The 15,278-nt window shown below is 40.8% G+C and overlaps 1 protein-coding gene across 1 annotated transcript in view; it reads right to left on the bottom strand.

Moving 5' to 3' along the window:
• The window catches only part of LOC112251275 (phosphatidylinositol 3,4,5-trisphosphate 5-phosphatase 1), a 56,944-nt gene extending 55,501 nt beyond the window's left edge, over positions 1 to 1,443 (bottom strand). The window contains exon 1 of the mRNA XM_042322849.1: positions 1,286 to 1,443. Within this exon, the coding sequence (XP_042178783.1) occupies positions 1,286 to 1,428 (143 nt within the window). The 5' untranslated portion in view covers positions 1,429 to 1,443. The remainder of the gene's footprint in view (positions 1 to 1,285) is intronic.
• Positions 1,444 to 15,278: the final 13,835 nt, after the last annotated feature.

A 15,278-nucleotide genomic window follows, 5' to 3' on the forward strand; every position in this document is an offset into this window, starting at 1 on the left:
CCGACTGGATCTTGAGGAGCCGTCTGGGTCTTGAGAAGCCGACTGGATCTTGAGGAGCGGTCTGGGTCTTGAGAAGCGGTCTGGGTCTTGAGGAGCGGTCTGGGTCTTGAGAAGCAGACTGGGTATGGGTCAAGAGGTTGGGTCTGGGTTTCTGGTTTAAAGTAACTGACGTCTCACAGCAGCGTGTGACAGGTGCAGTAATGACAGATGGCATGCACTCAAACACTTCCGTTGGTCTTTGTGTACAATGGAAAAGAGTACATGACCATTTATTTTGTTTAGCAATTATTCTAATAAAAGCTCAGAGCGACACAGAGATGTGTGAGTTGTACGACGGAGTCTACCCAGCTTTACAGCACGACTGTATGTGCCGATGAGTTGTTCGCTGCAGTCAGCAGGTGTACTTTTAAAATAGTTCTACGTTACATAGAGTCCCTGCTATAGATAGATAGATATATATATATATAACTGCATGCAACAATGACAGTATTCTAGACAGTTTCTCTGGTTAATCAAAGTCTTGAGCAAAACATTTTTAAATTCCCAACCGATGTACTTGATTTATGTCATGATGTAAGGAAACAGAAAGTCAACATCACACTGTTCTGCTATACATCCCAAACGCTGTCATTAGGCAGAGTTGCGCTCTACACTGCACTGCAGGAGAATATGTCATCCGAAATAATATACAAGTAGGTATTTGACGGTTTCAGATTGAAATCGCTCTCAAAAATAAACTGTGTGATTAGCGTTGAGCATTGTTTGGCCAGATTTAAAAAGTCGTATTTTAAAATCAGCTCTTCCTACTCCAAGCTACTTTGATCTGTGCATTGCAGAGTCAAGACTTCAAAATCATCTTCCTTCCTCAATTTGAACTTTGTACAACAGCATTTGTAGTTTAGCTGTCAAATATTTCCTTGTCTGTCTCTCTCTGCATACGAAGAGGTATAAAGGAACGAGTTCTCAACATAATCTTCCTTCCTCAATTTGATCTTTCCAACAGAATATTGGACTGTTAAACTGTCAGTTTATTATATATATTTTTATATATATATATAATTATATATATAAATATATATTTATATATAGAGAGTTCAGAGTTCAGTACACTAGAGAGTTCAGTTCTCTACTGAAAACAGTCAGCTAAACAGAGTTCAGTTCTACAGACAGAGTTCAGTTCTCTATAATATATATATATTATATATATATATATATATATATATATATATATATATATATATATATATATATATATATATTTTTTGAAGATGGACATTTTACTTACAGAACACAGAGGGCGTAGGCACCCTGTATGGACTCACTGTCCCGGAGGAGGAAGCTCCCATCCTTAGCTGCTTTGGAGAGCAGATCCTCAGCCTTAGACCGGGTGATATTACCATGGTGCCATGGCTGGTACGACGTAGACATCCTGGTTCTTCAGAGTTCAGTCTACTTCAGCTAGAGAGTTCAGTTCTCTACTGAAAACACTCAGCTACAGACAGAGTTCAGTTCTCTACTGAAAACACTCAGCTACAGACAGAGTTCAGTTCTCTACTGAAAACACTCAGCTACAGACATGTTTCTCACAGTCTTCTCTCTTGCTCTCTCCCTTACTCTCTGTTTCTCTCTTACTCTCTCTCTCTCTCTTCCTGTTAGTGAGTCGAAAGCTGTAAAAAGGAAGCTGCTACAAACATGGCTGTGAACTTCCTCATTTGAGAAGTTAGAAAGAGAGAGGAGGGCCAGAGAGAGAGCTGAACCACTACCACCACAGACACACACACACACACACACACACTGCTGGTCACAGACCTTTGTCACACTGTTGTAATAGTTACCCAAGGCTAAAACTATCTTTCCACCACTGTCATGTTGAACTGTCTGATAGAAAACATACATTTAGTGGCCTGTGTTTTAGCCTGTGAGAGGTTAGAATATACATGTTTCATCTGTTAGGGATGCATCCCAAATGGCACCCTATGCCCTACGGGATCTAAAGTAGTGCACTATATAGGGAATAGGGTGCCACAGGGCTCTGGTCTAAAGTAGTGCACTATATAGGGAATAGGGTGCCACAGGGCTCTGGTCTAAAGTAGTGCACTATATAGTCAATAGGGTTCCATTTGGAACTCACACCCCTGGTCTGAAAAGTCATGCGAAGGTTCCATGTATGTGGGTGTAGGGTATGTGGTTTTTGTTATCACATCTGACACATCTGTATCAGCGCTGTTAGCATTAGGCTAATGTAGAGGAAGATATGCTGCTTTGAATATTTTCAGGAAACCCAATAAACCATCTGGTTAGGATTCTAGTACAGTGCAGGTTGGCTGGGAAATAGACTCAAGGTCTAAGTTCTAGGCCTAGCCACCAGTTATTACACTTACTTTACAGAGAGAGCCAACTGGTTCCTACTGGTTAACACTGGTCTCTACTGGTTCCTACTGGTTACCACTGGTCTCTACTGGTTCCTACTGGTCACCACTGGTCTCTACTGGTCTCTACTGGTTCCTACTGGTCACTACTGGTCACTACTGGTCTCTACTGGTTCCTACTGGTCACTACTGGTTCCTACTGGTCACTACTGGTCTCTACTGGTCACTACTGGTCTCTACTGGTTCCTACTGGTCACCACTGGTCACTACTGGTTACCACTGGTCTCTACTGGTCTCTACTGGTCACCACTGGTCTCTACTGGTTCCTACTGGTCACTACTGGTCTCTACTGGTCACTACTGGTTACTACTGGTCACCACTGGTCTCTACTGGTCACTACTGGTTACTACTGGTCACTACTGGTTACTACTGGTCACAACTGGTCTCTACTGGTCACTACTGGTTACTACTGGTCACTACTGGTTACTACTGGTCACTACTGGTCCCTACTGGTCACTACTGGTTACCACTGGTCACCACTGGTCACTACTGGTTCCTACTGGTCACTACTGGTCACTACTGGTCACCACTGGTTCCTACTGGTCACCACTGGTCACTACTGGTCACTACTGGTTCCTACTGGTCACCACTGGTCTCTACTGGTTCCTACTGGTCACCACTGGTTCCTACTGGTCACCACTTGTCACTACTGGTCTCTACTGGCTCCTACTGGTCACCACTTGTCACTACTGGTCTCTACTGGCTCCTACTGGCTCCTACTGGTCACTACTGGTTCCTACTGGTCACTACTGGTTCCTACTGGTCACCACTGGTCACTACTGGTCTCTACTGGCTCCTACTGGTCACTACTGGTTCCTACTGGTCACTACTGGTTCCTACTGGTCACCACTGGTGACTACTGGTTCCTACTGGTTACTACTGGTCACCACTGGTCACTACTGGTTCCTACTGGATCCTACTGGTCACCACTGGTTCCTACTGGTCACCAATGGTCTCTACTGGTTCCTACTGGTCACCACTGGTTCCTACTGGTCACCACTGGTCTCTACTGGTTCCTACTGGTTCCTACTGGTCACTACTGGTTACTGCTGGTCACCACTGGTTACTACTGGTCACTACTGGTTCCTACTGTTCACTACTGGTTCCTACTGTTCACTACTGGTTCCTACTGGTCACCACTGGTCACTACTGGTTCCTACTGGTCACCACTGGTTACCACTGGTCACTACATATTCCTACTGGTTCCTACTGGTTCCTACTGGTCACTACTGGTTACTACTGGTTCCTACTGGTCACTACTGGTTCCTACTGGTCACCACTGGTCACTACTGGTTCCTACTGGTCACTACTGGTCACTACTGGTCACCACTGGTCTCTACTGGTTCCTACTGGTCACCACTGGTTTCTACTGGTTCCTACTGGTCAACACTGGTCTCTACTGGTTCCTACTGGTCACTACTGGTCTCTACTGGTCACTACTGGTTACTACTGGTCACTACTGGTTACTACTGGTCACCACTGGTTACTACTGGTCACTACTGGTTACTACTGGTCACTACTGGTTACTACTGGTCACTACTGGTCTCTACTGGTCACTACTGGTTACTACTGGTCACCACTGGTCTCTACTGGTTACTACTGGTCACCACTGGTTCCTACTGGTCACCACTGGTCACTACTGGTTCCTACTGGTTACCACTGGTCTCTACTGGTTCCTACTGGTCACCACTGGTCTCTACTGGTTACCACTGGTCACTACTGGTCTCTACTGGCTCCTACTGGTCACCACTTGTCACTACTGGTCTCTACTGGCTCCTACTGGCTCCTACTGGTCACTACTGGTTCCTACTGGTCACTACTGGTTCCTACTGGTCACCACTGGTCACTACTGGTCTCTACTGGCTCCTACTGGTCACTACTGGTTACCACTGGTCACTACTGGTCTCTACTGGCTCCTACTGGTTACCACTGGTCTCTACTGGTTCCTACTGGTCACCACTGGTCTCTACTGGTCACTACTGGTCACCACTGGTCTCTACTGGTTCCTACTGGTCACCACTGGTTCCTACTGGTTACCACTGGTCTCTACTGGTTCCTACTGGTCACCACTGGTCTCTACTGGTCACTACTGGTCTCTACTGGTTCCTACTGGTTCCTACTGGTCACTACTGGTTACTGCTGGTCACCACTGGTTACTACTGGTCACTACTGGTTCCTACTGTTCACTACTGGTTCCTACTGTTCACTACTGGTTCCTACTGGTCACCACTGGTCACTACTGGTTCCTACTGGTCACCACTGGTTACCACTGGTCACTACATATTCCTACTGGTTCCTACTGGTTCCTACTGGTCACTACTGGTTACTACTGGTTCCTACTGGTCACTACTGGTTCCTACTGGTCACCACTGGTCACTACTGGTTCCTACTGGTCACTACTGGTCACTACTGGTCACCACTGGTCTCTACTGGTTCCTACTGGTCACCACTGGTTTCTACTGGTTCCTACTGGTCAATACTGGTCACTACTGGTTCCTACTGGTCACTACTGGTTCCTACTGGTCACCACTGGTCACTACTGGTTCCTACTAGTCACTACTGGTTCCTACTGGTCACCACTGGTCACTACTGGTTCCTACTGGTCACTAATGGTCACTACTGGTTCCTACTGGTCACTACTAGTTCCTACCGTTTCCTACTGGTCACTACTGGTTCCTACTGGTTCCTACTTGTCACTACTGGTTACTACTGGTCACTACTGGTCACTACTGGTCCCTACTGGTTCCTACTGGTCACTACTGGTTCCTACTGGTTCCTATTGGTCACTACAGGTCACTACTGGTCACTACTGGTTACTACATACACATGACCTGAAAAGATATCCCAGTCTGAGTCACATAACCTGAAAAGAGAACCCAGTCTGAGTCACATGACCTGAAAAGAGAACCCACAGTCTGAGTCACATGACCTGAAAGGATAACCCACAGTCTGAGTCACATGATCTACAAAATGAGGTGTTACTGAGGTTTCTATCCTGTCTGTGTATGAGTCTCAAATGTCACCCTACATTTCCCCTACCTCATTTCCCCTACCTCATTTCCCCCTACCTCATTTCCCCCTACCTCATTTCCCCCTACCTCATTTCCACCTACCTCATTTCCCCCTACCTCATTTCCACCTACCTCATTTCCACCTACCTCATCCCCATATAGTTTTTTTCCCCAGACCCTTTTCTGCTCTTTTGCACACCAGTATCACTACTTGCACATCACCATCTGCTCATCTGCTCATCTATCACTCCAGTGTTCATTTGCTAAATTGTAATTACTTCACGTGTGTAACTCTGTGTTGTCTGTTCACACTGCTTTGCTTTATCTTGGCCAGGTCGCAGTTGTAAATGAGAACTTCTTCTGAACTGGCCTACCTGGTTAAATAAAGGTGAAATAAAGGTGAAATAAATAAATAAAATAAAATAAATATAACGCACCACTTTTGACCAGGGCCTGAGTTAATTAAGCAATTAACATCCCATCATGCTTAGAGTCATGAATAAAAATGTTGGGCAGGCCATTATATGTAAACCATATGCTATGGCCGTCTCAGTCACCAGATCTGAACCTTGTTTGAACGGGAGATTCTGGAGCGGCGTCGGAGACAGTGTTTTCCACCAATCACAAAACACAAACTAATGGCATTTCTGGTCCCCAGATAGGAGCTCCAGACCCTGTAGAATCTATGCCAATGTGCATTGAATCTGTTCTGGCTGCTCACGGTGGCCCAACGCCCTTATTAACACACTGTATGTGGGTGTTTATTTGGGCAGTTACCCGTATATCTAGAAGAGGACAGCCTGAGGGTTGCAGTGGAGACCTAACAACGTTATGTATTAGTGTGATGCAACTCAAGTACAGTTACTTAATAACCACTGAAACAAGCTTCCCTATTCTTGATGCAAATCACATCGTTATTTAACCACTGAAACAGGCTTTTCTAACCTCAGCCTACACTGTACAATGTATGCACTATATGTGACAGACTATATCACTATAGAGGACATACAGTATATAATTATAGGAGACATATATCACTATAGGGGACATATATCACTATAGAGACATATATCACTATAGAGACATATATCACTATAGAGGACATATATCCCTGTGCGGACATATATCACTATAGGGGACATATATCACTATAGAGACATATATCACTATAGAGACATATATCACTATAGGGGACATATATCACTATAGAGGACATACCGTATATAAACTATAGGAGACATATCACTATAGGAGAAATATATAACTATAGGGGACATATATCACTATAGAGACATATATCACTATAGAGGACATACAGTATATAACTATAGGAGACATATATCACTATAGGGGACATATATCACTATAGAGGACATACCGTATACAACTATATGAGACATATCACTATAGGATAAATATATCACTATAGGGGACATATATCACTATAGAGAAATATATAACTATAGGGGGCATATAGCACTATAGGATAAATATATATAACTATAGGGGACATATATCACTATAGGGGACATATATCACTATAGAGGACATACAGTATATAACTATAGGAGACATATCACTATAGGAGAAATATATAACTATAGGGGACATATATCACTATAGGGGACATATATTACTATAGAGACATATATCACTATAGAGGACATACTGTATATCACTATAGGAGACATATATCACTGTAGAGACATATATCACTATATAGACATATATCACTATAAAGGACAAATATCACTATAAAGGACATATATCACTATATAGACATATATCACTATAAAGGACATATATCACCATAGAGAACATATATCACTATAGGGGACATATATCACTATAGAGGACATACCGTATATAACTATAGGAGACATATCACTATAGGAGAAATATATAACTATAAGGGACATATATCACTATAGAGACATATATCACTATAGAGGACATACAGTATATAACTATAGGAGACATATATCACTATATGGGACATATATCACTATAGGAGAAATATATAACTATAGGGGACATATATCACTATAGGGGACATATATCACTATAGGGGACATATATCACTATAGAGAAATATATAACTATAGGGGACATATAGCACTATAGGATACATATATATATAACTATAGGGGACATATATCACTATAGGGGACATATATCACTATAGAGGACATACAGTATATAACTATAGGAGACATATCACTATAGGAGTAATATATAACTATAGGGGACATATATCACTATAGGGGACATATATTACTATAGAGACATATATCACTATAGATGACATATAGTATATAACTATAGGAGACATATATCACTATAAGAGAAATATATAACTATACTGGACATATAGCACAATAGGGGACAAAAATACAATATCACTATAGAGACATATATCACTATAGAGACATTTATCACTATGGAGACATATATCACTATAGAGACATACAGTATATAACTATAGGGGACATATATCACTATAGAGGACATACAGTATATAACTATAGGGGACATATATCACTATAGAGGACATACAGTATATAACTATAGGGGACATATATCACTATAGAGGACATACAGTATATAACTATAGGGGACATATATCACTATAGAGGACATATATCACTATAGGGGACATATATCACTATAAGGGACATATATCACTATAGGGGACATATATCACTATAGGGGACATATATCACTATAGAGGATATACAGCATATAACTATAGGGGACATATATCACTATAGGGGACATATATCACTATAAGGGACATATATCACTATAGAGACATATATCACTATGGAGGGCATGTATCACTATAGAGGACATATATCACTATAGGGGACATATATCACTATAGAGGACATACAGCATATAACTATAGGGGACATATATCACTATAGGGGACATATATCACTATAAGGGACATATATCACTATAGAGACATATATCACTATAGAGGACATATATCACTATAGGGGACATATATCACTATAGAGGACATACAGCATATAACTATAGGGGACATATATCACTATAGGGGACATATATCACTATAAGGGACATATATCACTATAGAGACATATATCACTATCGAGTCATATATCACTATAGAGACATATATCACTATAGAGGACATATATCACTATAGAGGACATATATCACTATAGGGGACATATATCACTATAGAGGACATACAGCATATAACTATAGGGGACATATATCACTATAGGGGACATATATCACTATAAGGGACATATATCACTATAGAGACATATATCACTATCGAGACATATATCACTATAGAGGACATACTGTATATCACTATAGAGACATGTATCACTATAAGGGACATATATCACTATAAAGGACATATATCACCATAGAGAACATATATCACTATAGGGGACATATATCACTATAGAGGACATACAGCATATAACTATAGGGGACATATATCACTATAGGGGACATATATCACTATAAGGGACATATATCACTATAGAGACATATATCACTATAGAGGACATATATCACTATAGAGGACATATATCACTATAGAGGACATACAGCATATAACTATAGGGGACATATATCACTATAGGGGACATATATCACTATAAGGGACATATATCACTATAGAGACATATATCACTATAGAGGACATATATCACTATAGGGGACATATATCACTATAGAGGACATACAGCATATAACTATAGGGGACATATATCACTATAGGGACATATATCACTATAAGGGACATATATCACTATAGAGACATATATCACTATCGAGTCATATAGCACTATAGAGACATATATCACTATAGAGGACATATATCACTATAGAGGACATATATCACTATAGGGGACATATATCACTATAGAGGACATACAGCATATAACTATAGGGGACATATATCACTATAGGGACATATATCACTATAAGGGACATATATCACTATAGAGACATATATCACTATCGAGACATATATCACTATAGAGGACATACTGTATATCACTATAGAGACATGTATCACTATAAGGGACATATATCACTATAGAGACATATATCACTATAGAGGACATACTGTATATCACTATAGAGACATGTATCACTATAGGGGACATATATCACTATAGAGGACATACTGTATATCACTATAGAGACATATATCACTATAGGCGACATATATCACTATAGGGGACATATATCACTATAAGGGACATATATCACTATAGAGACATATATCACTATCGAGACATATATCACTATAGAGACATATATCACTATAGAGGACATATATCACTATAGAGGACATATATCACTATAGGGGACATATATCACTATAGAGGACATACAGCATATAACTATAGGGGACATATATCACTATAGGGGACATATATCACTATAAGGGACATATATCACTATAGAGACATATATCACTACCGAGACATATATCACTATAGAGGACATACTGTATATCACTATAGAGACATATATCACTATAAGGGACATATATCACTATAGAGACATATATCACTATCGAGACATATATCACTATGGAGACATATATCACTATAGAGGACATACTGTATATCACTATAGAGACATATATCACTATAGGTGACATATATCACTATAGGAGACATATATCACTATATGGGACATATATCACTATAGAGACATATAGCACTATCGAGACATATATCACTATAGAGGACATATATCACTATAGGGGACATATATCACTATAGAGGACATACAGCATATAACTATAGGGGACATATATCACTATAGGGGACATATATCACTATAAGGGACATATATCACTATAGAGACATATATCACTATCGAGACATATATCACTATCGAGACATATATCACTATAGAGGACATACTGTATATCACTATAGAGACATGTATCACTATAAGGGACATATATCACTATAGAGACATATATCACTATCGAGACATATATCACTATAGAGACATATATCACTATAGAGGACGTATTGTATATCACTATAGAGACATCACTATAGGGGACATATAGCACAATAGGGGACAACCATACAATGGATTTTTAACGGATTAACAGATTTTTAAGTTATTAATTTACAATCCCAAAGTAAAGATACAGTATTAGTGAATAAATATGAAAAAGGTGATAACAGATAACAGTAAGCCCAGTCTGTGTACTTCATCTGACATGGCCATAGTATGTACCTTACCTTACTATGTAGCTACCTTACTATGTGGAACCCAGTCTGTGTACTTTATCTGACATGGCCATAGTATGTAGCTACCTTACTGCAGGTACTGAAATATCTTACAATATCATTATCTGGGCCTGCGGAGCAATTACAATGTATTGAACAAACAGACTTGCAAACTCAAATCAGAACATGTCGGTATTTGACAGTTCAGATTGAAATCCCTCCTGATAACAACAGTGTGTTTAGCGTTGATCATTGTTTTGTCTGATTTAAAGGTCTTGTTTTAATCAGCTCTTCCTACTCCAAACTACAAAATGCTGATAACGGAAATGCCAAAACATAGGATTGCATAAATTATCGAAAACAATGTTGCAATATTATTTTGTGTGAATGGCTCCATGTTTGGTATAGGATTTACAATGTTAAGGAATTATTACACGTGAACAATATATACAGTACACACGTACATTTGGTATAGGATTTAAATCAAATCAAATCAAATCAAATCAAATTTTATTTGTCACATACACATGGTTAGCAGATGTTAATGCGAGTGTAGCGAAATGCTTGTGCTTCTAGTTCCGACAATGCAGTAATAACCAACAAGTAATCTAACTAACAATTCCAAAAAAACTACTGTCTTATACACAGTATAAGGGGATAAAGAATATGTACATAAGGATATATGAATGAGTGATGGTACAGAGCAGCATAGGCAAGATACAGTAGATGATATCGAGTACAGTATATACATATGAGATAAGTATGTAAACCAATATAATAATAATAATATATACAGTACACACGTACATTTGTTTATTACAAATTAACAAGATTTTTAGAAATGATTTGTATATGTTGGGGTGACAGAAACATTGAATACCTTTTCTAATTAGTGAGAATACGATTTTATTACACAACATGTGCTTATACAACAGGTGGTTTGGCATTCCCATTGTTAGCCTATCCTGTCCACGATATACAACAGGTGGTTTGGCAATCCCATTGTTAGCCTATCCTGTCCACGATATACAACAGGTGGTTTGGCATTCCCATTGTTAGCCTATCCTGTCCACGATATACAACAGGTGGTTTGGCATTCCCATTGTTAGCCTATCCTGTCCACGATATACAACAGGTGGTTTGGCATTCCCATTGTTAGCCTATCCTGTCCACGATATACAACAGGTGGTTTGGCATTCCCATTGTTAGCCTATCCTGTCCATGATATACAACAGGTGGTTTGGCATTCCCATTGTTAGCCTATCCTGTCCACGATATACAACAGGTGGTTTGGCATTCCCATTGTTAGCCTATCCTGTCCACGATATACAACAGGTGGTTTGGCAATCCCATTGTTAGCCTATCCTGTCCACGATATACAACAGGTGGTTTGGCATTCCCATTGTTAGCCTATCCTGTCCACGATATACAACAGGTGGTTTGGCAATCCCATTGTTAGCCTATCCTGTCCACGATATACAACAGGTGGTTTGGCATTCCCATTGTTAGCCTATCCTGTCCACGATATACAACAGGTGGTTTGGCATTCCCATTGTTAGCCTATCCTGTCCACGATATACAACAGGTGGTTTGGCAATCCCATTGTTAGCCTATCCTGTCCACGATATACAACAGGTACTTTCATAAAAAGTGTCATGGTCGCAGTTGGTATTAAATAGAACGTTGCGGCACCGCCTGCCTCGGGGGACAACGACACATGGTCACCTTGGTTACCGAATTGGCTCACAGCAAAAACGTGCCATTTTTCAAACACAATTTTCTTGTTGTCTAGCAGCCAGGTGAGTGAGTGAGTGCTAGCTAGCTACCTACCATTCCAGAACATTCAAGCCAGACCCAGTAAATGTAATTTACATAATTTGTGATTAAGAAATATCAAACTGTCAGGGCGACAAAGCAAACCCAGGCAAGACATCACGTAAACAAACCTGGTCTAGACATCACGTAAACAAACCTGGGCATCAGTAAACAAACATCACGTAAACAAACCCAGGCTAGACATCATGTAAACAAACCCAGGCTAGACATCGAGTAAACAAACCCAGGCTAGACATCAGAACCGTCCAGAGTTTCCTATCGTTCCACAAAAGCTGCGGCTCTGCAAGGGGAACAACTACGTCAAGGTCTCAGAGAGAGTGACGTCACAGATTGAAACGTTATTAGCTCGCCACATCACACCGGTTGAAACATTATTAGCTCGCCACATCACACCGGTTGAATTATTATTAGCCACATCACACCGCTTGAAATGTTATTAGCTCGCCACATCACACCGGTTGAAATGTTATTAGCTCGCCACATCACACCGGTTGAAATGTTATTAGCTCGCCACATCACACCGCTTGAAATGTTATTAGCTCGCCACATCACACCGGTTGAAACGTTATTAGCTCCCCATATCACACCGGTAGCATTTGCGTGCATCATAATTACATGGAGAAATCTTACCTGCCATTTGTAAACAACGCTGTTGTTCTAGAATTTTCTACAATTTGAATCACTTTGAAGTGAATTCATCTTTCATCCAAACATTTCGAGATATATTAAACCAGATAATTAAAACAAAAATCCATTAAACTGTTTGGCCTAATGGTGAAATCCCTGAATGGTTTCCTTCCTCTCTGGCAACTGAGTTAGGAAGGACATCTGTATCTTTGTAATGACTAGGTGTATTGATACACCATCCAAAGTGTAATTAATAACTTCACCAGGTACAAAGGGAATGTTAACATGTGCTTTTATTTAAAAAAAAATGTTTGTTACATTTACACCTTTTTCTCCCCAATTAGTAGTTGCAGTCTTTTCTCATTGCTGAAACACTGTAGACCTGGCAACCGTGTCAGCATGCACTGAGCCCAACCTGCCACAGGAGTCACTAGTGCACAATGGGACAAGGACATCGCTGCCGACCAAACACTCCCCTAACCCGGACGACGCTGGGCCAATTGTGCCATAGGTCTCTCGGTCACAGCCGGCTGGAGCCTGGACTCAAACCCAGAATCTCTAGTGGCACAGCTAGCATTGCGATGCAGTGTCTTAGACCACTGCGCCACTTGGGAGGCTTGCTTTTTATTTTACCCATGAACTAATAGGTGCCCTTATTTGTGAGGCATTAGAAAACTTTCCTGGTCTTTGTGGTTGAATCTGTGTTTGAAATTCACTGATCAACTGAGGGACCTGACAGTCCACCTGGTCATGTTGCTGATGCATTTTCCGCAGTTCTGCCTATGGAACCCTGACCTGTTCACCGGACCTTATACCTTATCCCAGACCTGCACACAGGTGCACACAGGTGCACACAGATGTAGTCCATGCAACTTATTATGTGACATGTTAAGCACATTTTTAAATTTTTACGACCAAACTTATATCGGCTTGCCATAACAAAAGGGTTAAATACTCTTATACAGTTGTAGGGCCCGATAAAATCAGTTTTACATTTTGTTTAATACTGTTTTCCCTGTTTAGTTTTTTCGGGTTTCTGAGTTATTCTATATATATATATTATTATTTTTTTAATAGAAATACTACAATTGGAGGCAGAGTTGCAAAGAAAAGGCCGTATCTCAAACTGGCCAATGAAAAGACAAGATTAAGATGGGCAAAATAACACAGACACTGGACAGAGGAACTCTGCCTAGACAACCAGTATCCCATCCAGTAGCTCTGGACAGGCTGATCAGTAGGCTCTGGACAGGCTGATCAGTAGGCTCTGGACAGGCTGATCATTAGGCTCTGGACAGGCTGATCATTAGGCTCTGGACGGGCTGATCATTAGGCTCTGGACAGGCTGATCAGTAGGCTCTGGACAGGCTGATCATTAGGCTCTGGACAGGCTGATCATTAGGCTCTGGACAGGCTGATCAGTAGGCTCTGGACAGGCTGATCATTAGGCTCTGGACAGGCTGATCATTAGGCTCTGGACAGGCTGATCAGTAGGCTCTGGACAGGCTGATCATTAGGCTCTGGACAGGCTGATCATTAGGCTCTGGACAGGCTGATCAGTAGGCTCTGGACAGGCTGATCATTAGGCTCTGGACAGGCTGATCATTAGGCTCTGGACAGGCTGATCATTAGGCTCTGGACAGGCTGATCAGTAGGCTCTGGACAGGCTGATCATTAGGCTGTATTACAGCTGTCTCTATATCTCCCCTTAAAACGTTCTTCCTCAATATACATAATAGGCTACATTGATTTAGCATTATCCTACAATGTAGGCCTATACGCATTTTTGATATCCTGCGGAACGGATTTGAAGATAAAGCAAGGTTTTTAAATATGTTTTTTAGGGAAAGGAGAAATGTGATTTGCTTTAAGTGTCTGAGTGAAATGCGCTGCTTTGATTGATGGGTCCTTTGGGTATCCGTGTTATGAGTTTGCTCATTCTCTATATGTCCAATCAGGAAGCTTTCTGAAAACAGGCCTGTCTAGACCGCAGCTCTTTAATCAGACCTGTGGGCGGCGAGCGTCATGACGGTCAGCATGTACGATCGAGGGCTGAAGACAGGTCTGTCTAGACCGCAGCTCTTTAATCAGACCTGTGGGCGGCGAGCGTCATGACGGTCAGCATG

This window comes from Oncorhynchus tshawytscha, linkage group LG06 (genome assembly GCF_018296145.1).
Source record: "Oncorhynchus tshawytscha isolate Ot180627B linkage group LG06, Otsh_v2.0, whole genome shotgun sequence".
Taxonomy (NCBI): Eukaryota; Metazoa; Chordata; class Actinopteri; order Salmoniformes; family Salmonidae; genus Oncorhynchus; species Oncorhynchus tshawytscha.